Source organism: Oncorhynchus mykiss, chromosome 24 (assembly GCF_057628025.1).
Source record: "Oncorhynchus mykiss isolate SJ-2025 chromosome 24, ASM5762802v1, whole genome shotgun sequence".
NCBI lineage: Eukaryota > Metazoa > Chordata > Actinopteri > Salmoniformes > Salmonidae > Oncorhynchus > Oncorhynchus mykiss.
This window is the reverse complement of record NC_143045.1, coordinates 4,294,233-4,319,743: the sequence shown is the minus strand read 5'-3', so window position 1 is coordinate 4,319,743 and position 25,511 is coordinate 4,294,233. Positions and strand designations below refer to the sequence as shown.

General features: G+C 45.6%; 1 protein-coding gene across 2 annotated transcripts; it reads left to right on the top strand.

Moving 5' to 3' along the window:
- Window positions 1-13,347: 13,347 nt before the first annotated feature.
- LOC110503302 (bone morphogenetic protein 2) lies at window positions 13,348-25,305 on the top strand. Of its 2 annotated transcripts, none has more exons than XM_036961773.2 (3): window positions 13,348-14,028; window positions 21,543-21,895; window positions 22,586-25,305. In XM_036961773.2, the coding sequence occupies exons 2-3, from the start codon at window positions 21,550-21,552 to the stop codon at window positions 23,650-23,652; spliced, it is 1,413 nt and encodes a 470-aa protein (XP_036817668.1). In that variant the 5' UTR covers window positions 13,348-14,028; window positions 21,543-21,549; the 3' UTR covers window positions 23,653-25,305. The 2 variants fall into 2 exon arrangements, with proteins under 2 accessions (XP_036817668.1, XP_036817669.1); XM_036961774.2 differs by lacking the exon at window positions 13,348-14,028 and adding an exon at window positions 21,109-21,198.
- Window positions 25,306-25,511: the final 206 nt, after the last annotated feature.

Here is a 25,511-nt window from a genome sequence, read left to right as displayed (position 1 = left end):
GAGAGCGATGGGGATGAGTGGGGAGGAAGGCACTTTATAATTGAGTACTGTATTAATGTGATATGCATTTATCAGTCTAAATGAGACCTATAGGTCTCAGACTCCTCTACTGCTACTAATAATTATTATTTAACTTGTATAGCGCTTTCCATTACATAAAATAATCTCAAAGCGCATAGAAAACATACAAATAACACATTTAAATTGAGATAATGAAGATGTGTATTGGACGCCTCTAGAAAGGCCGGGAGTTGAGGTATTTTGGATTGGAAACACAGTGTAGCCTCAGCAGAGGAGGCATCAATGGTACAGCCAGGTAGAAACAAAGACAGTCTGACAAACATTTCTGGAGCTCTTCATCAGTGCACCGCACCTGCTTTCTGACGTCCGTTCCAAGCGTCGCTTCTCCGTAGGTACTGGTCCTCCATTGCCGAACACGTAGCACCCACCTGGGTGATGCCACAGCTGCTGAAAAGCGCACAAAAAGCCACCACATTTTGGCAGTGGTTAAGAACAGTCCCTGAACCTCCTCTGCCATTGCTGGACACAGCTCGCAGTCAAAGTTGTAGTTATTCCCGACAGATGGAGACAAAAAAGGAAAAAAGCCGCAGCCGCATTATTTAAATCCAAACTGCCATCTAGCTACCTATAAGCCAAACATAGACTTTTCATCTCAATTCTGTACATTTTAGAGTCAAGAATGTCAGGTTGACTCTACTGACAGTGACATGCCTCTGCTGCCTGTAGAGAAGCTGCTGGGTCAGAGAGGACCACTATCTGTGGGCCCCAGAGAAAGCAGGGGATGGATGCTCCTGCAGTGTCAGTGGGGTCCAGTGGGTAGTAAAAGTACCCCTCAGAAAGACAGAGCAGGTGATCGTATTTCTCCCCCAGACTGCAGGATAAAACACAAGCCTCCTCTGATCCATAAAATAGAACAGCCTAGCTCACAACTCATGAGGCGGAAGGATACACTGGATACAGAGTGTCAGTGTGTGTGAGTGTACATGCCTGTCTCTGTGTGTGTGTGTACACAGTAAGTGTGTGCATCTCAGAATGTGTGTGTGTGTGTGTGTTATTTATGTGTTATTTCACTCCGTCAGAGCCCTAGCTCCAGATGTGTGGGGTTAACATGAGGAGTTTAGCTCTCCCAGATGTGGCCAGGTGTGGCCTGTGGCGTCACGCCACCAGACCCATGGCCTCCCTCCACACAGGGCTTCATCTACAGGTCACAGGGTCATGTCTGTCCAATCAGCACTCCAGAATGGGAGGAGAGGAGCACCAGGCTAGGACAGGGCGAGGCTGAGGTCCAGCTTCACTGTGGCAGGGAGTGTTAGGGTATTGGGGGGGAGGGGGGCCTGGTTGGAAGGATTACGAGGAGGTGGGGTACAGAGGAGGTTGGGTGGAAGGCATATGTCCCCTCCTCGTTATCTACAGTAGGTTCAGTGTTTACCCAGATTCCAGCTCGAAGATACCATCAGTAAATAAGCGGCCAGGGAGACGTGCTCTGGGACCCAGCCAAAAATGACCTGCACCCCGCCACACACACACTGACCCCACCCCTGCCATCCGATGCATCCGTTACGACACCAAACTGCAGTCAGGTCAAGACCCTGGTGAGGACAACGAGCAAGCAGATGACCTTCTCTAAGACGATTTCTGACAGTTTGTTCAGAAATTCTTTGGTTGTGCAAACCCACAGTTTCATCAGCTGTCCGGGTGGCTAGTCTCAGATGTTCCCGCAGGTAAAGAAGCTGGATGTGGAGGTCATGGGCTGATGTGGTTACACGTGGTCTATGGTTGTCAGGCTGGTTGGACGTACTGCAAAATTCCCTAAAATGACATTGGAGGCGGCTTATGGTAGAGAAATGAACATTCAAATCTCTGGCAACAGCTCTGGTGGACATTCCTACAGCATGCATGCATGTTCCCTCAACTTAAGACATTTGTGGCATTGTGTTGTGTGACACATTTTAAAGTAGCCTTTTATTGTCCCCAGCACAAGGTGCACCGATGTAATGATAATGCTGTTTAATAAGCTTCTTGATATGCCACGCCTGTCAGATGGATGGATTATCTTGGCAAAGGAGAAATACTCAATAACAGGGATGTAAACACATTTGTGCACAAATTGAGAGAAATAAGCTTTTTGTGCGTATGGAAAATTTCAGATATATTTAATTTCAGCTCATGAAACATGGGACCAACACTTTACATGTTGCGATTTATATTTTTGTTCAGTATAAAATAATACCATTATATGAACAGATGGGAAACCTGATCCCAGATCAGCACTCCTACTCTGAGAAGCTTTGGGGTCGTTCCATTTGATTTCAATCACTTTTGACCGCATCCCTTTTGATTTGAAGGAAACTTCCCGGATATGTTTGCCCATTTGGTAGAAATGGTCAGAAAGTGACTTTTTTTGAACCCGAATGACAAAACATTCAGGAGATAGAGGTGCCCAAAGTTGACCCATTTTGCCTACCCCGCCACACCATGACACATCCATGTCTTCATTACTGGAAAACTATTGTCATTTTTCAAACTTTAACTGCATTTATCTAAAAACATTTAAAACCATAATTTCTGCATATGTTGTAGCTTAGACCCTATTTGACATCATCTGATGTGTTTGTGTTGTGCCCGCCATCAGTTGAATCAAATTGAAATTTCAACTTGGAGGTCTGCCCATCAGAGAAAGTTGACTTGAATGGGAGTATAAAGTTGTTTTATATTACACTGTCAATCTTCCATAGGAAACCTATTGAAATCATAGAAATGTGGATAATAGAATAGATATTCGCATTTTAAATTGACATTCAATGGTGGGTGGACCAACGGCCATCTTTGTGGTGGTAATTGGAAGATTTCAATAATATTTCAAGGGATAGGTCCATTCTATGAATTATGTTTCTATGATTGAAATGACACTCACCCTGTATTCAAGAGCATGCTGTGTCTCAACTGATGGCAGGCACAACACATACATCTCAGATTATGAAAATTAGGGTTTAAACTACAACATAATAATTGATGCTAAAGGTAAAAATAAAAAAAAAACGCATACTTTTTAATTTGTTTTAAATAAATTAGCAAGAAAATATGAAATTGTTTGACAACCCTGTTTGTAACCTTTTAAAAGATATCAAACTCAATGGTTAGTCTTCTCCAGCGATGAAGACATGGGTGTCTCTTGGTATTGTGCGGTATGAAAAATGGGTCAACTTTGAGCACCTCTATCTCCTGAATGTTTTGGTCACTTTCTGACCACTTCTACCATGGCAAATATGTATGTTTTGTTCAAATGAAAAGGGGTGTGGTCAAAAAAGTGATTGAAATCCAATGGAACAATCCTTTGTGAATAAGGGCCTCTGGTGTCGGGAGCCCATATGTGACCAGGGACCAGAATCTCTGAGGAATAACATGTCTTGCTCCAACCAAAGAAAGAACCGATTGGCAACCAGGCTACTACACAACCATAGAACTAACCATAGAGTTAAAGGGATAGTTCACCCAAATCCAAATGGATATCCCTGGCTGCACTGTACAACTATGGTTCTGTTACTAACTATACAGGCTCTGTGCAAGGAAGGTCATACTTTATGACACTGCTGAATTCTCATCTAACCCTGAGTGGGAGGGATGACGTTACTCAGGCAAGCTCTTCCCCTCTCTCCCCCTCTGTACCATTTTAAAGGTCAAATGCTAATTTGGCCTTTTTTGGGAACCTTGTTGCTTTTATTTGTGCATTCCTCATGTCTATATATAGTGTTTCCTATATCCTGCTACAAGGCCACCTGATTCAGTCCCAACCACCACTCCTACTCAAAGAACTGTTTAACCTGTGTGTCTCTCTCTCTCTCTCTCTCTCTCTCTCTCTCTCTCTCTCTGTTTTCTCTCATCCCAATCCCCCCCCCCCCCCCACCTCTGTGCTACATTCTTCTCCCCCCTCCCAACCCTGTTCTACTGTAAACTGTTTACACACAATGCAAGTGGTTGTCGTGACAACGGGCCAAGCTCGGGGGTGAGTTGCAGGTGTTCTTGTTTGGGTTTGAGGGAGCCCTCAAAGTTATTTTTTTTAAAGAACATTCCGCTCGTTTGGGTTCTGAGGTCTTATTTATTTATTTCAGATGGCCCGTCACCCATACAGGTTTATATCAACACAGAGGACCAGCTTCCTGTTATTACAGCCCCTACACACACACACACACTACTCAAACATATACACTACCGGTCAAAAGTTTTAGAACACCTACACATTCAAGGATTTTTCTTTACAGTGCCTTGCGAAAGTATTCGGCCCCCTTGAACTTTGCGACCTTTTGCCACATTTCAGGCTTCAAACATAAAGATATAAAACTGTATTTTTTTGTGAAGAATCAACAACAAGTGGGACACAATCATGAAGTGGAACGACATTTATTGGATATTTCAAACTTTTTTAACAAATCAAAAACTGAAAAATTGGGCGTGCTAAATTATTCAGCCCCTTTACTTTCAGTGCAGCAAACTCTCTCCAGAAGTTCAGTGAGGATCTCTGAATGATCCAATGTTGACCTAAATGACTAATGATGATAAATATAATCCACCTGTGTGTAATCAAGTCTCCGTATAAATGCACCTGCACTGTGATAGTCTCAGAGGTCCGTTAAAAGTGCAGAGAGCATCATGAAGAACAAGGAACACACCAGGCAGGTCCGAGATACTGTTGTGAAGAAGTTTAAAGCCGGATTTGGATACAAAACGATTTCCCAAGCTTTAAACATCCCAAGGAGCACTGTGCAAGCGATAATATTGAAATGGAAGGAGTATCAGACCACTGCAAATCTACCAAGACCTGGCCATCCCTCTAAACTTTCAGCTCATACAAGGAGAAGACTGATCAGAGATGCAGCCAAGAGGCCCATGATCACTCTGGATGAACTGCAGAGATCTACAGCTGAGGTAGGAGACTCTGTCCATAGGACAACAATCAGTCGTATATTGCACAAATCTGGCCTTTATGGAAGAGTGGCAAGAAGAAAGCCATTTCTTAAAGATATCCATAAAAAGTGTCGGTTAAAGTTTGCCACAAGCCACCTGGGAGACACACCAAACATGTGGAAGAAGGAGCTCTGGTCAGATGAAACCAAAATTGAACTTTTTGGCAACAATGCAAAATGTTATGTTTGGCGTAAAAGCAACACAGCTGAACACACCATCCCCACTGTCAAACATGGTGGTGGCAGCATCATGGTTTGGGCCTGCTTTTCTTCAGCAGGGACAGGGAAGATGGTTAAAATTGATGGGAAGATGGATGGAGCCTGCAAAAGACCTGAGACTGGGACGGAGATTTGTCTTCCAACAAGACAATGATTCAAAACATAAAGCAAAATCTACAATGGAATGGTTCAAAAATAAACATATCCAGGTGTTAGAATGGCCAAGTCAAAGTCCAGACCTGAATCCAATCGAGAATCTGTGGAAAGAACTGAAAACTGCTGTTCACAAATGCTCTCCATCCAACCTCACTGAGCTCGAGCTGTTTTGCAAGGAGGAATGGGAAAAAATGTCAGTCTCTCGATGTGCAAAACTGATAGAGACATATCCCAAGCGACTTACAGCTGTAATCGCAGCAAAAGGTGACGCTACAAAGTATTAACTTAAGGGGGCTGAATAATTTTGCACGCCCAATTTTTCAGTTTTTGATTTGTTAAAAAAGTTTGAAATATCCAATAAATGTCGTTCCACTTCATGATTGTGTCCCACTTGTTGATTCTTCACAAAAAAATACAGTTTTATATCTTTATGTTTGAAGCCTGAAATGTGGCAAAAGGTCGCAAAGTTCAAGGGGGCCGAATACTTTCGCAAGGCACTGTATTTATACTATTTTCTACATTGTAGAATAGTAGTGAAGACGTCAAAACTACCAGATAACACATATGGAATCATGTAGTAACCAAATAAGTGTCAAACAAATCAAAATATATGTTATATTTGAGATTCTTCAAATAGCCACCATTTGCCTTGATGACAGCTTTGCACACTCTTGGCATTCTCTCAACCAGCTTCACCTGGAATGCTTTTCCAACAGTCTAGAAGGAGTTCCCACATATGCTGAGCACTTGTTGGCTGCTTTTCATTCGCTCTGTGGTCCAACTTATCACAAACCATCTCAATTTGGTTGAGGTCAAGGAGTTATGGAGGCCAGGTCATCTGATGCAGCACTCACTCCATCACTCCCTTTCTTGGTAAAATAGCCCTTACACAGCCTGGAGGTGTGTTGGGTCATTGTCCTGTTGAAAATCAAATGATACTTCCAATAAGCCCAAACCAGATTGGATGGCTTATTGCTGCAGAATGGTGTGGTAGCCATGCTGATTAAGTGTCCCTTGAATTCTAAATAAATCACAGACAGTGTTACCAGCAAAGTCCTCCCACACCATAGCACATCCTCCTCCATGCTTTACGGTGGGAAATACACATGCGGGGATCATCCATTCACTCACACCACATCTCACAAAGACACAGAGATTGGAACCAAAAATCTCCTGGACTCCAGACCAAATGACAAATTTCCACCGGTCTAATGTCCATTGCTTGTGTTTCTTGGCCAAAGTAAGTCTCTTCTTATTATTGGTGTCCTTTAGTAGTGGTTTATTTGAAGTAATTAGACCATGAAGGCCTGATTCACACAGTCTCTTCTGAACAGTTGATATTGAGATGTGTCTGTTACTTGAACTCTGTGAAGCATTTATTTGGGCTGCAATTTCTGAGGTTGGTAACACTAATGGACTTATCCTCTGCAGCAGAGGTAACTCTGGGTCTTCCTTTCCTGTGGCGGTCCTCATGAGCCAGTGTTCATGGCGCTTGAGGGTATTTGCGATTGCACTTGAAGAAACTTTAAAAGTTCTTGAAATGTTCCGTATTGACTGACCTTCATGTCTTAAAATAATGATGGACTGTCATTTCTCTTTGCTTATTTGAGCTGTTCTTGCCATAATATGGACATGGTCTTTTACCAAATAGGGCGATCTTCTGTATACCCCTCCAACCTTGTCACAATACAACTGATTGGCTCAAATGCATTAAGAAGGAAAAAAATTCCACAAATTAACTTTTAAGAAGGGACACCTGTTAATTGAAATGCATTCCAGGTGAATAACTCATGAAGCTGTTTGAGAGAATGCCAAGAGTGTGCAAGCTGTCATCAAGGCAAAGGGTGACTATTTGAAGAATCTCAAATATAAAATATATTTGAATTTGTTTAACACTTTTTTTGGTTACTACATGATTCCATATGTGTTATTTCATAGTTTTGACATCTTCACTATTATTCTACAATGTAGAAATAAAGAAAAACCCTTGAATGAGTAGGTGTTCTAAAACTTTTGACTGGTAGTGTACCTTAAAGACATGCACACACAACTACATAAATCGAGACGAGCACTCACATTGTAAACATAGGCTGTGCAAACGCAAGTACTCGGACACACACAAACAAACACGCATTCTACATGTGCTCACACACACGAACAGAGAAACACACATTACGTTACACACAGCTACACACAGAGACATACACATTGCCGTTAACACAAACACACAGAGATGCAAACATCCCTCTTCTCATCCCTGGTTGTCTGTTAAGGACAGTTATGTTTACGATTTATGTCCTTGCCATTCCCACTACAGATAAACAGATGGGGAGATTGCGTTGATGGCTGGACTGACTGACTGCTGAATGTTGTCTGTGGGAAGCTTACATAGTCTCAGAGTAGGAGTGCTGATCTGGCATCAGTTTTGACTTTTAGATCATCATGAATAAGATTCAGACTGAATTTTATGGACAGATCCTAGATCAGCACTCATATTCTAAGACGCTTTGTGAATACTGGTCTGCCAAAGACCACACCGTCTGGAGATGAGTGAGAAAAAGAAAAGAACGCACACCCAAATGTACAAAATATGAAAGCAGCACGTTCTAATTTTGTGTAATTGACATGTATTTTACCTTTCCTTCTCACAATTGTTGGGTCGTTATTATTATCACCCAATCTACCTACCTCATCCCCATATTGTTTTGATTTACTTTTCTGCTCTTTTGCACACCAGTATTTCTACTTGCACATCATCTGCACATCTATCACTCCAGTGTTAATTTGCTAAACTGTAATTACTTCGCCAATATGGCCTATTTATTGCCTTACCTCCTCACGCCATTTGCACACACTGTATATAGACTTTCTTTTTTTTCTATTGTGTTATTGACTGTACGCTTGTTTATTCCATGTGTAACACTGTGTTGTTTGTGCCGCACTGCTTTGCTTTGCCTTGGCCAGGTCGCAGTTGTAAATGAGAACTTGTTCTCAGCTAGCCTACCTGGTTAAATAAAGGTGAAATAAACGTTTTTATTGTTCTTTTTTATTTATCAGAAATATATGCCATTAAGCAAATGCTTTTATCCAAAGCGACTTATGTGCTCATACTTATGTCTGGTCCCGGGAATCAAACCCATAATCCTGGCGTAGCAAGCGTCATGCTCTACCAACTGAACTACAGAGGACCTGTATGCGTTTGACTTCTGTAATTGGCATTAAGAATCTAAACATCACCACTATTACAATAATAAATGATGATCGTTGCCACGGATTCAGCCCGTGCTTCCTATACAGTTCTACTGTTGACTGTGTGGTTGGTTTTGTAGGTCGCGTGGAGGAGAATGAAACAGTTCCCCCCCTAAAGATGAGAACGGAACAGAGGTTCCAAGGGTAAACCGGCAGACAGGTCTACGGATGAGGCGAGTCAGACTGACTCTGAAAATACTCTTGGACACACAACTGCTCCTAATGCTACTCACTGTGGGCTCAGCTTGCCAAGACCGACTGTCTGGCCTCAATGGTTGGTATTGGCACCTGCGTTGAAAAATAGACAGCCAATATCAATGGTTCATCACCCACTCTCTGGCACTGCTTCACACATCCAGTTTGTTCAACATGGAGTCTGAAAATACCTCAAACATAAATAGTTGACCTTCGTTTAGAGCTGTATGTATATACAGTAGACACAGGAAGGTAAAGTACCACACCTCTGTCACCCCAGACACAGTCATGGTTCGGGGTCGTTGTTAAGGCAACACGGAACCGTGTAGAACCTTGAATGAATCAGCTGTCTGTTATTTCAATGTTCCGTGAGATCACCAATTAAAAACAGGTATTTTTGCTGACGATTACGGACGAGAGTGGACAGGTTTTGGAGAAGTCGATCAAGACAAAGCTCACATTTGTGTGTGTGTGTGTGTGTGTGTGTGTTGCATAGACCATTTGAGCAGATGAATGATGAAAAGGCTTGGCCTGCGCTAGACCGCTTGAATGGGGCTGGTAGGGAAGTCCCCTGTGCTGCTCTAGACCGCTTGAATGGGGCTAGTAGGGAAGTCCCCTGTGCTGCTCTAGACAGTTTGAATGGGGCTAGTAGGGAAGTCCCCTGTGCTGCTCTAGACAGCTTGAATGGGGCTAGTGGGGAAGTCCCCTGTGCTGCTCTAGACAGCTTGAATGGGGCTAGTGGGGAAGTCCCCTGTGCTGCTCTAGACAGCTTGAATGGGACTAACCTCCACACACATGCTTGTTTATAAAATCATTGTCTTGATAACAAGGACGAACACTCCCCCACACGCATACACACACAATCTTCAACACACACCCTGGTCCACGTTTGCCCGCTCACCGACCTTGTCTTCAGTATTTGCTCTGATGATATCATTGAATGTGTTTCTGGGGGAAGGAGGGGCGGGATGTTGGACAATCAGTGTGTTTGTGTGTGTTAGGGAGAAAGTAAAAGTTTCATCATGTAACCGGAAAGGAAAGTGTTGGTACTGCAGGTATTGTCTTGCATTTGCAGGTTTCAGTCAATAGGACACAGAGAGGAAACCTGTTGGCTCTCATAGTCCCCCGATGAGGTGGAGGGGGAGTCTGGATGAACGAGGGGGAGTCTGGATGAACGAGGGGGAGTCTGGATGAACGAGGGGGAGTCTGGATGAACGAGGGGGAGTCTGAATGAACAAGGGGGAGGGAGGCCAGAGGGTTGTTGGCATGACTGACCCCCTCCTGCCACCATCTCCCTCTCCCTGACTGTCTCGGAAACAGTGAGCTCAGGAGAATGGAATCTTATCTCTGCAAAAATGCACTTTGGAATTCCTTGCCAGTGAATGCAAAACGTCAGCTCTGTGTGTGTGTACACATGTTGTGTGGTTTGTGTGCACGAGTCTGTGCGCGTGTGTTTGTTTTGTGGTCCACGACTTAACCCAATTATTTAATGTGAACTGTAAATGAAAGTCTTCCTCTGTGTTCCTCCTCGTCCCTCACACTGCAGTCCACTCTCTGACATCAAGATCAAATTGTATTACCCAGCACGCTACACTCACAAACCATCCATTCCACTTCTTTTTCCCGCAGTGTCATTCCTTCAGAGGCCAAACCCAGTATAACTTGTTCTCAACCTTCTAATGGCAACTGCATGCACTTCGAATGATCTTTCCTTCAAATGTTTAAAGATGAATACTTTCATTTGATCTTCAATATATTTTGAATACCGTATTAAGGTAGTGGTGCTGCCAATCAAATATCCCCATATACAGATATAGGATCTTAACTTAAGACAGTTTACTACAGCTGGAAAATAATCCTGCCGCAACAGGAAATGTGAATTATTATGTGGATTATAATTAATGGACATTTATTATTGGAGTTGACATTTTTTGTTCGGGCAAATCAAGTCTAACATTTTTAAAGTGGAAATTACAAACTTCAGAAGCCTTTTTAAACCTTGAATACACTACAAGTTTGCATTTCCTGCTGTTTTGGAAAATTCCAATCAAATTAAAATCCTACGTCTGTAAGTAAAATGTTTCTATTTTCAATTGAATTTTTCATCCAATACTGCTACAAAATTACCAGTGCACAGTTAAGCAATAAGGCCCAAGGAGGTGTGATATATAAGGGCTGTTCTTATGCATGACGCATGATGGATACAGCCCCCTAACCCCTAGGTGCCTTATTGCTATTATAAACTGGTTACAAACATAATTAGAACAGTAAAAATACATGTTTGGTCATACTTGTGGTATACGGTCTGATATACCACGTCTTTCAGCCAATCAGCATTCAGGACTCGAACCACCCAGTTTACAATAGCCAATGGTGTGCTAGAAAGCCTATCTTATATACTTACATAGTGACGTCAAAGAACGTGTGTCATGCACCATGTGTGTGCAGCTCTAACTGAGTTTAATGAGGAGGTTACCTGAGCAAACAGATGTTTAGTTGGGCACAGATAAGGAGTGCGGTTTGGACCAGTCATTTGGAACTTTATCGCAGATATAAAGTGGCTCGTAAATTCTCCCATTATCGCCTGAGAAGCAGTTCTGCTCAAGCTGAACACCAGTTCGGCTGTTTGTGTTATTGCTGAGGCCAAGGATCACGCCATCGTCTATACAGCTTTTACTGCTCTCCTCCCCACCTCACTTCCTCATTTTACGCCTATGGCTATGCTCTTCTCAGTCCCGCCTGACTCTACAATCCATCATCTTTAATTCCGCGATTACTTGAGCAGTAACACGGATGCGATGTCTCTGGATGGTTGTCAACCGTGTTGGAGCTCAGTGAATCAAACCACAACAGAAGTAGGCCCTCATGTGCACGGTCTATTTCTTTGTGGACTTTTCCCATTTCAGACACACCAAGGGGCAACAATGTTCATACAATACAGTATTTGTACATTAAGTGTGTGTGCTGATGCGCTAAAATACGCCATGATGACGATATAGGCAACAACTTCAAGTGAAGGGTACAGAGGGATTACGGGCCCTCGTCTCTGTCCCCTCTCCTCCAGATGTGACTCCAGTCAGGGTAGTGGACAGGAAAAGGGTTGAGAAATGGTGGGGGGGGGGACTCCGGTCGGCTTGTTAAGAGAGCGGTGAGGTATTACTTTAAAAGCTCCTCCACCCCCGTCGGAATGTGGAGGGGGGAACGTGGGACAGCGGACGTCTTTACCAGAGGACGGGAAACCTGGAGGCAGAAGTGGAGTTATACCACTGCTCTTGTGATGAAGGGTCCTTGCAGTAGCCTACTCTGACTGAAGGGTGCTTGCAGTAGCCTACTCTGACTGAAGGGTGCTTGCAGTAGCCTACTCTGACTGAAGGGTCCTTCCCGTAGCCTACTCTGACTGAAGGGTGCTTGCCGTAGCCTACTCTGACTGAAGGGTCCTTCCCGTAGCCTACTCTGACTGAAGGGTCCTTCCCGTAGCCTACTCTGACTGAAGGGTCCTTGCCGTAGCCTACTCTGACTGAAGGGTGCTTTTGCCGTAGCCTACTCTGACTGAAGGGTGCTTGCCGTAGCCTACTCTGACTGAAGGGTCCGTATGTAGCAGATGGGAGTCAGTCTGAACTATCCCCACCTGCGCTGCCGAATAGCTAGCTTTTCGGTGGCGTAATTGGGTAATATGCTTAAGGGCGGTGGCCACGCGTTCGCAAGGCAGAGGTACTGGGTTTGAGCCTCGGTAAGAGCTGAATCAGGAGGAAAGTGGTCCTCGCTAAAGCAAGCAACATGACGTCCTTTACACATCCATTAGCCTACTCACTGACAGACTGGACAGGATAATGTTATGGTCCCAATGTTACAGTGTAATTGTTCAGATGACACAGATCACACTCGCTAACTGTCGTGTAAATTGTCTGAGCCCACAGATGGGAAGGTGTGTGTGTGTTGTCCCTATGGACCAGGGTAATTCATCAGACTGGGTGAATTGATGGGAGTTGGGGTTGTGTGTGTGTTTGGGAGGGGGAGGGGCAGAGGTACGGGAAATAAAGTGATTCTCCAGATGAAATCTAATATGTGAGACGATACATCCTAAAGAGACGTTTCCTCATAGCCCTGCCCGATGAATACCAATTCGGTGGCCGGCGCTGGAAGGACGATTGCACCTTGCTTGAACAACGCAGTGGAGAATTACAATGTGCCTTCTTTTTTTTTTTGGCTCGTTCCATCCAATCACATCCCCCAAATTGTAGTGACTTTATCCTCCCCTATGAGTCATCCATTCATGCCTTGGTCTGGTAAGAGAATATGTTTGGTCTTATTCAGTAACATAGTCATGAATTGATCATGGAAATTGTAATGTCTGTGAACATGTCAGCATGTTAGCTGATAATGAAAATGGTGTCAATGAAAATCAGTGGGTGAGTTTGAAAGTAATAACGGAAAATAAAATAATTAGCCAGTCCACCCTGACCTTATCTCTAACTGTGTGTGTGTGTGTGTGATGGTAGTGGGGGTGGTCTGACTTGGTGACATCACGATCAGGGAGGATCCAAATGACCAGGAAAGTCAATTAGAGTTAAACTGAGTTTACCAGCTGGACTCTCGGTATAGCATAAGAGAGAGGGAGAGGGAGAGGGAGAGAGAGGAAAAAGGGGAGGAGAGACAAAGAGAATGAGAGACAGAGAAAGAGAGGAAGGGAGACACATTTAGGAAGCTGAGGACAAGAGGGCATTTTTGTTGTTGTTGCCGGTAACAGAACTCTCCAGACATATTTTTCTTGTGCAGGTCCATACAGTAGCTATATTGCACGTCTATCTATCTCTCTGTGTCTGAGCAGAGGTGGAAGTGTCGGCGACAGAGAGAGGGAGTTGCCTGTTTGAAGAGGTCAGGCAGGCAGGGGAAAGCCGGTGGATATGTTTTAAGAGGCCGCTTATCTGAAACTGACAACAGGATGAGAGGGTGAGTGAGAGGGGAGAGCCCAGCAGTACAGGGGGAGAACCATGGAGAGTACAGCATCCTCATCCACAGTCCACTCACAGAGGAGACACAGACACAGGCTAACCTAAGGGAGACAAACAGAGATAGAGAAAGAGGGGGAAGGAAAGAGAGAGGAAGAGAGGTAAAGAGTTTACTTTGTCCATTCTGTCCAACGGAGAGGGAGCGAGAGACGATGGTTCGTAACACTGGAGCTCTAGGATAAACCATGGACTCTGCACACCTCCTACCACGCCTGGACGTGAGTATTGCACACACACACACACACACATACACTCTCTCTCACAACACACGCAAACACACACATATACATGTATGCCAAGCCAACTCTGCCTGGCCACGGGAACTTCACTGCTCAAACCATTAGCCACTCTAGGGAGAACAAACACATGCTCACTTACACACAGATGCTGGCATACTGTGTTGCTCGCAATCAAACGCTTATAAGCGAGGGTCCAAGAATAATGTGACTATGTTTTCAGAGGACCTAATGTAACTTACTTCTCTGTAGGAGTGTAAAGGCATTGAACTATTCCTCAGTGTTGATGGTAAACACAGCTTTCACGTGAACCGGTGCTGTTTTTGTCTTTTCCACCTCTGTCTGTGTCGACGGGATGTGTGAAGATGTTTTTGACGTGTCTGATGTCACGTGTCGTGCATGTCACTGTTTCCACCAATGCATCTGCCTCCGCAAAGCCTCCTGCTAACTAAAACACCGCCTCCCGGCGTCTGTCGCTTAACTCCCTGACGTTCAGATCATCTGAAACATAGCTCTGAGTGAAACGTTATGGATCACAGCGAGAAATGGCGTGAACACTGAGGCATACAGTTTTGAATGTCCTAGTTGAAATAGATGAAGATCTACAAGAGCTGAAAAGCTTCCAGTGACTTGTAGTTCTGGTTGAAATAGATGGAGGTTAAAGGTGACCTGTTGATCTCCTGCACTGTATGTGCTAGTTAGACTCTTTTAAGAATGGACCTGGGAATGAAGGTCCTGGCAGTGGTGACTACTATACTGTACATAGGGGTTTCTGGCTAAATGTCTTTCCTAGGGTACAGGGTAGCTGACGCTCCAGATCAAATGTCATTTGTCACACGCTTCGGAGACAACGGGTGTAGACCAACAGTGAAAGGCTTACTTGCGGGTCCTTTTTTAACAATGCAGAGTTAAGGATAAACATATTCAAAAAATTCAAATTAAAGAATAGAAATAGTGAGATGAGGAATAAAACACACTGAATAACGAATACAAATAACATGGGTATATGCAGTGGGTTGCCAGTACTGATTTGATGTGTAGGGGTACGAGGTATTTCAGGTAGATATGTACATATAGGTAGGGGTAAAGTGACTAGGCAACAGGATAGATAGACAGTAGTAGCAGCGGATATGGCGAGTGTGAAAGTGTGTGGCGTCAGTATGCAGGTGTGCGCGTCTTATATGTGTGTGGGCGTCTGTAGCGTGCATGTCAAATCAAATTTGATTGGTCCTATACACATATTTAGCAGATGTTATTGCTGGTGTAGCAAAATGCTTATACGTGTGTTGGGGTGTATGTATGTATGTGTGTGTGGGGGTAGAGTCCAGTGTGTGAACATAGTCAGTGCACGAGAGTTGGTGCAAAAAAGGGTCAATGCTGGTAGTCCGGGTGACCATTTCTTTAGCCATGAAGGAGTCTTGTTTAGTAGTCTTATGGCTTGGGGATAGAAGCTGTTCAGGGTCCTGTTGGTTCCAGACTGGTACTGCTTGCCATGAGGTAGCAGAGAGAACAGTCTATGGCTTGGGTGGCTGGAGTCTTTGACAATTTTTTGGGGCCTTCCTCTGACACTGCCTGGTATAGAGGTCCTGGGTGGCAGAAAGCTCGGCCCAAGTGATGTACTGGGCCGTACACACCACCCTCTGTAGGGCCTTGCAGTCAGGTACCTTGCAGTTGCAGTTTCTAGCAATGTTGTGAGAGTGTTGGTTGATTCCCCAGTAGCTGGAAAGTGTAATCTCAACCCTGGCAGCAGACACTGGTTTCTCCTGTGTGTGTGTGTGTGTGTGTGTGTGTGTGTCCAAGCATTTGACATTTTTTGCGATTGTTCGTGTGTGATGCATGTGCAGCTCTATGCATGAAAACATTCTAATCGATTGGCTTTTGTCCATCATATGCATTCATATACACACAACACACACATTCGTACCTCTTGGCTTGTATTTCCACTCTGCCTGCGTGGTGCATACGCGTGGACCCGTAATTACCATAAAGGTTTGTTGAGGAAGGCAAGCGGCGGGCTGAAGTCTGGACTACCCGTGTCATTAACCTCTTAATCGCCCCAGCTGGGATAAAGTATAATACACTCTAATAAAACCACACAGCAGGCAACTAGGAATATTATTCTAATGATTTCAACTGTCATGCTTCGAAAAATGTCACTCTTAACCTCCTCGTTTCAGCCTGATACATTAAATCATAAAGTAGTGAACGCGGTCCTCATTCGAGAGATCGGTCGTGTGTTAGTAGCGGTGGAGAGAGAAGTGTGAGGATCATTCCGGATGCATTAGGTGTCCGTTTCAGGTGATTTTGAGAATGGTCCACAGAGATGCGGGTTGAGCAAGTTCGAAAAAAAAACAACGTTCTTGGGATGTGTGTTTGTGAGCTGAAGAACATACGCACACCCAGGTACTTTCCGAAAGGTACTGGAGTTGTACACTGCTGCTCATGCTCCCAGGTACTTTCCGAAAGGTACTGGAGTTGTACACTGCTGCTCATGCTCCCAGGTACTTTCCGAAAGGTACTGGAGTTGTACACTGCTGCTCATGCTCCCAGGTACTTTCCGAAAGGTACTGGAGTTGTACACTGCTGCTCATGCTCCCAGGTACTTTCCGAAAGGTACTGGAGTTGTACACTGCTGCTCATGCTCCCAGGTACTTTCCGAAAGGTACTGGAGTTGTACACTGCTGCTCATGCTCCCAGGTACTTTCCGAAAGGTACTGGAGTTGTACACTGCTGCTCATGCTCCCAGGTACTTTCAGAAAGGTGCTGGAGTTGTACACTGCTGCTCATGCTCCCAGGTACTTTCCGAAAGGTGCTGGAGTTGTACACTGCTGCTCATGCTCCCAGGTACTTTCCGAAAGGTGCTGGAGTTGTACACTGCTGCTCATGCTCCCAGGTACTTTCCGAAAGGTACTGGAGTTGTACACTGCTGCTCATGCTCCCAGGTACTTTCCGAAAGGTACTGGAGTTGTACACTGCTGCTCATGCTCCCAGGTACTTTCCGAAAGGTACTGGAGTTGTACACTGCTGCTCATGCTCCCAGGTACTTTCCGAAAGATACTGGAGTTGTACACTGCTGCTCATGCTCCCAGGTACTTTCCGAAAGGTAATGGAGTTGTACACTGCTGCTCATGCTCCCAGGTACTTTCCGAAAGGTAATGGAGTTGCACACTGCTGCTCATGCTCCCAGGTACTTTCCGAAAGGTAATGGAGTTGTACACTGCTGCTCATGCTCCCAGGTGATATTTATTTACAATGATTTGACCCTTAGGTCTTCATCAAGCATCCGTATCCCATGTGGGGGTGGAAGATCCTATATATAGTGGCAGTACTTAGTGACATCGCTTCAATATTCAATTAGGGTGGGGGGGGAAACACAATAATTTGGACATTTTGAAACTATAAAACGGTTTCAAGTCAAAATCCTGGTTAAGTCCAAGAGAAGACAGTGTGTTGAGCCTGTGGATCCAGGCCATGAGCAGCAGTGTGTTTGTGAGCTTGCACATGTTTGTGTGTGTGCGAGTATAAGATTTCCAAGACATGCAGTAATTATGACATGGGCAGAGAGTCTGTGTGTATGTGTCTGTTAGAGAGCGAGGGAGGGAGAGCAGGAATCTGGGGAAAAGAAAAACAGGAAGAACAACAGGAAGGGAAAGTGGCGGGACCAGGCGTAACACGAAGACAGCGGCCGCGGATAAATCAGCCGGCTGCGGTGACACTGGGCCCTCTCGCCCGACAACACTCAGCAGCATCCTTCCGCAAAAACACCATTCATTTCGAGGGCTTAGGAAAAAGAACAACACAAGAGACAGAGGGGTAGATAAATAAAGATAGGGAGAGAAAGAAAAATAGAGATTGGGAAAGAGAGAAACATGCAGATAAAGAAGAATGGGGAGACAGGGAACACAGAGGGGGGGCAGGGGAAGAGATATGGAAAAGGACAAGTAGTGATAGAGAGAGAAGAGGGATATATCTCTGTATGTCTTCCCTTCTCTCTCTTTAACTCTGTATATCTTCTTCTCTATCTTTGCCTCTCTCTATTTTCTAAATCTGTCTTTCCTCTGCCCCCCATAGAAGTAGAAGATATCCAGAGAATAGACTTGAAAGAAATGGAGGGGAACTAAGAGAGAATGAGGGGGACAGAAACAAAAAGGGAGGGATTGATGCAGAGACAAATTAAGGAGATAAAGAGGGACTAAGAAAAGGAGAGACTAAAAGAAAGAGAGGAAAAGATATATACTTATGTTGGTCTGATTTGATCTGTGAGTTCAGAGGAACAGCCTGATTACCTCACCAATCTCTCGTCTGCGTGCGCCTGGGGTCACGCTACCGTCTGCTCTGGGTCAGACACCATCTAATACGTCTGAGAGCACCACCTCACCCCTCACCTCCCCCTGGAAGACTCGATTAGTCCCATTTCAGCGGAGGGAGAGAGTGGGGGATGAAGGGAAAGCAATCGCATGGATGTTACCGTCCAGGATGAATGGAGAGGGGGGCGGGTCGACGGAGAGGATGGCAGATAAAGAGGCCAAATTAAGTTTAGGAACTTTTCTCTCAGTTTAGATTAGCTGGAGAAACACAGGGAGATGGGTGGACGTACTCTCGATGGATGAACGGCAGGGTGTCCTCTGACTCCCCTCCTCCCACTTCTGAAACAAACCTTTGAACATTCATTAAGGGGGTGGGGGGAGGGTATCCTTCATCTAGTTGTCAAGCCATAGGATGCCATGGGAAAGGGTGTACAGTTGTGGCTCTCTAATCATCCTCTAATTCCCCCTGTAGTGTTGCCTCAGGTGGAGAAGCATGGGGTGGAGAGACATTACTTGGGGTGGGGCCGACTGAGTTAATGGGTAGTGAACACAGTTCCACGCTCACAGCTTATTTTCCCAGGGTATTGCTGTGTCTTTCTCTCTCTCTCACACACACACACACACACACACACACACACCCTGTGACCTCCTTGTAAACCTTACTCTGACACTATGACATGATTATCTGTGATTATGGCGTAGTTATGTGTTCGTTGTGCCATAAATGCCTCAGTTATCCTGCCATGTTGGACTTAATCAATTCTCAGCTCAGTACAGTGATGCGATAGGAAGGGAGAGATAAGATTAAGAGAGAGCTTCGCTCTAGTCTGTAGGGAGAAGCAGGACGTTGAGTTCTATTTTGTTTGCATTCATTGAGACGTATCTTTTCTTCTTAGAATAATGACGACATCTCTCATTTCTTTAGTTGTAGGATGATGGTAAAGCAGACAGGTTGGGAGGAGAGAAGTCATGGCCCAGCCCAGGTCTCAGTATCTACACGAGCCTACTAGCTTTGAATGCTTTGAACCAAATCTAGGGTCAGCTTACCCTCTTGCTAACGGCAAACTGACCTTCTAGTTAAGTGTCCCGGGCCAACTTCATCCTACTTTGAACAATAGACAGGTCAGACACCCCTACCCTGACCCCTGACCTCCTGACTCCAGAGGGCACAAGGCCATTAAGGCCTATAGTTTCTAATTAGTGGCTCAATCATTAACAGCTGTACTACAGAGACACAGGGTGGTAACCTGGCTGGCTGGGGCATTAATGCTATGACCTCCAGCACTGGGCCTTTTCCCGCGCAGCAGACAGGCCAGTTAGCAACTATGGTCTCAAGTATTTGGTTGAAGCTACTGTATAGGTCCATTCAGCAAATACGCTCTGGAGAGTAAATTGGAGCAATAGAGATATAAAGTACAGTAGCTACACTAGTTATTATTCTCCATTAAAGTCCACTAACTTTAGCTAATTTATGGTCTTAGCAGTACTACTATTAAAGTTATCCTAAATCACACAGACACACACACACACACACACACACACACACACTGAATATAGCCTCTGCTTAATCACTCGTATCCCCTTGTGCTTGAGTTTCCTAGGAGATGGGGCCTTGGCAACACATAGCAATACATTAACATTAAGGAAAACAAAGTGGTGCTGTTTTTACAGCCATGTGTATCCAGCAAACAACTTCACATGGACTCCAGCAGTACATTTCTTGATGTCACACCAGCATTACGTCCTAAAAGTGTGTGAATTACGGGGGGGGGGGGGGGGGGGGGGGGGCATTCTCCTAATGGATTAAGATGCACGTTTGCACTGCTACAGTGGTAAATATGAAAATATTTCAAAAGCTTATTCCAAATGAAACAAACACCCCCACCTCTCTCTCATGGTTTAAGGCCAGTGACAGTTGATTCAGGTTCTTTCAATTGCATTCAGCTCTCTCCTCAGCCTAAATTCCTCTCTCTCTGCCTCACTCTCTGCCTTGAGCTTTCGCTAGAAGACTTGCAACGTTGTATCGACTGGGCCCAGCCCACTAGCGACCTTGCAACATTATCAACTGGGTCTAGTCCGCTAGGCGAACTTACATAATTGTTTCAACCAGGCCTGTGCCAATGCACTCGGGACAGACAGAGCTGTATTTGCGTCCCGTAATTCAGCCCCTTTTTCAGATGTCCCGACTTTACTTTTGACAAAGAAATGTACATTTGTCAGCAAGACTCATCTATTAGACCTCGCGTTAAGTCCCAGCTGCCGACAGTTCAGAGGCAAACAACAGGTCAAGGGGCAGGCAGAGGTCAGTAATCCAGGGCAGAGTCAGAAAGGTACAGAATGGCAGGCAGGGTCAGGGCAGGCAGAGGTCAGTAATCCAGAGCAGTGTCCGAAAGGTACAGAATGGCAGGCAGAGGTCAGTAATCCAGGGCAGTGTCACAAGGTACAGAATGGCAGGGTCAGGGCAGGGAAAATGGTCAAAACAGGGACTCGAGAGAAAAACAGGTGTATGTGAAAAACGCTGGTAAGCCTGAGGAGACAAGACGAACTGGCAACAGACAAACAGAAAACACAGGTATAAATGCACAGTGGCTAATGGGCGACACCTGGAGGGGGGTGGAGACAAGCACAAGACAGGTGAAACAGATCAGGGTGTGACAGCATCTATTCATTCCGGCCACAAGAGTTTAGTACTAATGACAATCGCCCAACAGATGTCCATTCATTAGAATGCTAGAATTATTTTGGGTGGATGAACATGCGCAGGTAGCCTACGTTTTTTTTAAAGTGATTTGTTTGACAATCGGATGAAAACATCATGACTGATTGTGTTCAAGCCACATTAAAGGTAATACATGTTTATTGTCTGAATGTCACGGTATGATTCATACTCTGCTGACGAGGAATTAGTATGGTGGGGACTGGGAGAGGAGAAAACAAGCTGATGATATAGTGGTAGTAGTTTCTCTCATAAGATTTAAGTTGTGAGTAGTGGTATTTTAATCCCCCCAACTCCAATTTACTGAAAGACATTAAACATATGGTATATGAATCTTAATGAACACTTGTGACTTTAAAGGGCAACCACTGGAAGCGTCAAAAAGTGACAGACTTAAGCGTTCCGTTTCCTCTTCTCCCTGAAATAAACTCTAACTTAACTCCTCTCCTCACATTCTCTTCCCCCTCATCTAGATCCACCATGTTCGCTGCTAAACTCTTGGTCCTGATGGTCCTGCTGCTACCTCAAGCCTCGCCTGGGTGCCAGGGCTTTGCCACCGAGCCCGATGGCAGTGAGCCGTCGTTGCCACCGTCATTACCCACCCCCCTGGAGCCCAGCCTGGCCCAGACAATCCAGAACCTATTGCTGAGCCGCCTGGGCCTGCAGTCCCACCCCAACCCCCGGCCAGGTGTGCCCATCCCCCAGTACATACTGGACCTCTATCGCTTCCACGCCCAGCAGTATCACCTAGTCCAGGATCCACACTTCAGCTACCCCAGCCAGCATGTCCAGGAGGCCAACACCGTACGCAGCTTCCACCACACAGGTAACAATACACATAGGCCCATATCCCGAAAAGCACCTCCGAGTAAGAGTGCTGATCTAGGATTAGTTTTGCCTTTTAGATTATCATGAATAAGATCATATGGACAGATCCTAGATCAGCACTCCTAATCTGAGACAGTTTGTGGATAGTTTGCAAAGCTGTTCTCCCTTGTCCTACCACCACTTGGTATCAGTTCCACAGTATGTTTTTAATAGACACTGTTCTACACATTCCATTTGTAGTTTCAGTCAGGGTTAGATGGCATTGATGACGACAGGGCTGTGATACCCAGTCTCTTTCTGTTATGACTCCACCTTAGCAGTCAGTAGGCTCCAAATCCAGACCATCTATTTTCCATTTGATAACATGAATGTTTCCATAACACTCACAAGCTAACCAGCAACAAGTGGAGGTCCTATTCTGATGCTAGTGTGTGCAAAGAAAAGCTTATCTAACTGTTTATGGCACTGAATGTGTCTGACCTTTTAAAGTTAAGGGTTGACAGGTCAATTTACATTGTATTTGACATTGTGAGATTACAATGTTTGATTTAGAAAATCCTACAAGAGAGACCTCCAAGGAACTGTGGAGGACATCAATTTTGTTTTACAAATTTAACCTTCTTCTTTGACCTATCTTAACCTCTCTCTCTCTTGCTCTCTCTCTCCCTCCCTCCCTCCTCTATCTCAGAGTCTACCAGCCCCTCACTCCCCCTTGAAAAGAGGCTGACCACCGCGAGTAACAACAAGGTCCCCATCTCCTTCAACGTGTCCTCCATCCCCCAGGATGAGCGTGTGGTTTCTGCCGAGCTTCGTTTCTTCCGGGGTGGTGGGGCTAGCCTAGGCCCTGGGGCCCACAAGGTCAGCCTGTTCCTCGATGGAGGCACTGGGGACTCTGAGCCCACTCTGCTGGAGTCACGGCTCCTCACAGGGGCCCCCAGAACCAGGCCAGCTGACTCCTGGGAGGCCTTCAGCCTCAGCACTGAACTCTTCGTAGGGGCCCACGCTTGGACCGGCAGCCTGGCCTTCCTCCTGGAGGTGACCCCTCTCGGTAACACCACCCTCCTCACCCCCCCTGACCATGATGCTCTACCACTCTCCACTGGGGAGGAAGGGCGCAGAGAGGGACACTTGAGGGTGCGCAGGTCTCTGGGACAGGATGAGCACAGCTGGGCACGGGAGAGACCCCTGCTGGTTACTTACAGCCATGACGGGCACGGGGAGCCACTAGCCGCCCATGGCCGGAGAACCTCTGACACTGCCCAGAGGATGAGGGGGAGGAAGCGGGCCAGAGAAAGGGGCAGGAGCAACAGCAGGGACCGGGAAAGGGACAGAGACCGGGACAGGGACTGGAGCGCCAGCCCTGGCTGGGGTGGTAGCTGGGACGAGGGTGGAAGGGTGAAGCGCAATGGTGGCCGCGCAGCGAAACTGAAGCGTCTGTCCCGCGCCCGCTGCCGCCGCCACCCGCTCTACGTGGACTTCAAAGACGTGGGCTGGAACAAGTGGATTGTGGCGCCTAGTGGCTACGACGCCTTCTTCTGCCTGGGGGAGTGCCGCTTCCCGCTCACCCACCACATGAACTCATCCAGCCACGCCATGGTGCAGACGCTGGTGAACTCGGTGAACGGAGCCGTGCCGCGGGCCTGCTGCGTGCCCACCGCCCTCAGCCCCATCGCCATGCTCTACCTGGACCCGCAGGACCGCGTGGTGCTCAAAAACTACCAGGACATGGTGGTGGAGGGCTGTGGATGCCGGTAATGGGAAACAAAAGAGAGGGAGGGAGGAGAGCGAGGGAAGGAGAGACTGATGAGGTAGGGAAAGAGAGCAAGGACAGAACCCAGCCCAGCAGGACCATGTGAGACAAGAGTACCTGGACCTTCTGGTGGTGGGATGGATGGGGGGGGGGGGGGGGGGGGCAGGAGAGATGGATGAGGGAGGGAAGAGACAGGAATGTAGAACCCAATCCAGCAGGACCAAGTGGTTTCTAAGAAGTATAGGTGTTGGAGGGCCACAGCTGTCAGTAGTGGAAATAAAGAGAGGATAGGGAGAGAGAGAGAGGAAAAACCAGAGACAGAGGAGCCCCCTCAGAACACAGTGCAGTGCTTCAGAACTACCGCATAGTGAGAGAGAGAGAAACACGAAGCAGTCTCCCACATCCCAGTAGGGGTAGAGGATGCTGCTGACAGAAGAAGAGAGGAACGACAGCCAGGAGTAAAGGAGAGAATCCTCCCATTAGCCCCACCTTTTCTCTGTCTATAGAACTCCTGAGCTTGTTCAATGCTCACTCGCCAGCCCTCTACGTGTCTGTAATGTGTCTGTATCTGTGTCTTTCCGTGCTCAGTGTGTCGCTCACATCCTCATTGCAACATCAATCTGTGAAGGAGATGCACTCGACCAGTGGAGTCGAAGACCAAGGGGACTGGCAAGAGATGTAGATATCAGTGCCAGATTATACTATCTAATACGGTGGACATATTATCAAGAGTGACGTATAGTGCAGAGAAAGCTGTCACGTGGCCCATATGAGGAGGATGGAAACGTATAACCTTTGCATCAGTGACACCATCCTTAAACTAACTCATCTAACATATCTGGGCCAATGGACAGCTACCGATCTCTCATCAAGAGAGACATTGACGGAGTCATAGACTGTATAGATGTGGACTTCTCAGACAGACACACAGACAGACAAATTGTCCGCGCCAAGCATCCCGTCATGAGATATTTAAAACCGCAACAATAATACGGAGGAATTATTATGCTATTGTTTGAATGTACTACCATCATTATTATTTAAAAGCTACATTTTTTTTTTGTACATTTCCTTTGCAGAGATTAAGAAACAAATCTGAAAACTGTTGTCATCAAAGTAATTCCATTACATCTAACTTAAAAGTCACATTTAGGTATTTAAATAGCAACCACATATTGTGTATTTAACCTTGAAAATATTTCAGATATCTGCTCTCTAAAAAGCCACATTCACAGTACCGTAATACATCTAAAGCTGGAGCCTGCAGTCCTTATAGTAGCTTTGGTACAGCAAGTTATGGTGGCTTTTGGTGTCCTACACATAATGGAGCAGTCAAAAGCTCGAGAAATACCACATATCAAGGCTCTGTGTATTGCAATCCACTGAATCGCGTAACAACAACACAATGTCATCCTCACCACAGGTGTATTTTCTAGCAGAGTGCATGTTTTAAAAAAAAATGAAAAATGGCTAATGTTAAAGCAGTTGATTTCCAGTGCCTTTCGGGGGTTTTGCAGGTGTTTTTGAGTATTTTGAGTATCTTTCCAGTCATTTGCTTTTCCCTCTATTTAAATGGAAGCATTTAAACAACAGTCTGTAAAATGTTTGACATTGTCTGAAGACGTGGTGATACCTGTAATAAAACAGAGACAAAGCAACACCTCTGTCACATGATTGAGTTTTTAAAATCAACCACGTTTCCTTGTTGCTGTCCCTCTGCTAGTGTTCTAAGGACATATTGCTCTGAGCCTATGCACAAGGACAATGGGAGAGCAGAGTGGGACTGTCAAATCCTCCCATTGGTCAGACTCTTTCAATCACAAATTGCCTCATAGATTGGCAATCAAGCTAACATTATCCATGA

Excerpts from the sequence above, each read along its gene's own strand:
- LOC110503302 (XM_036961773.2), top strand. The coding sequence starts at position 21,550 with ATGTTCGCTGCTAAACTCTTGGTCCTGATGGTCCTGCTGCTACCTCAA. Across the intron at positions 21,896-22,585 it reads ACGCAGCTTCCACCACACAG|AGTCTACCAGCCCCTCACTC; the intron begins GTAACAATACAC and ends CCTCTATCTCAG.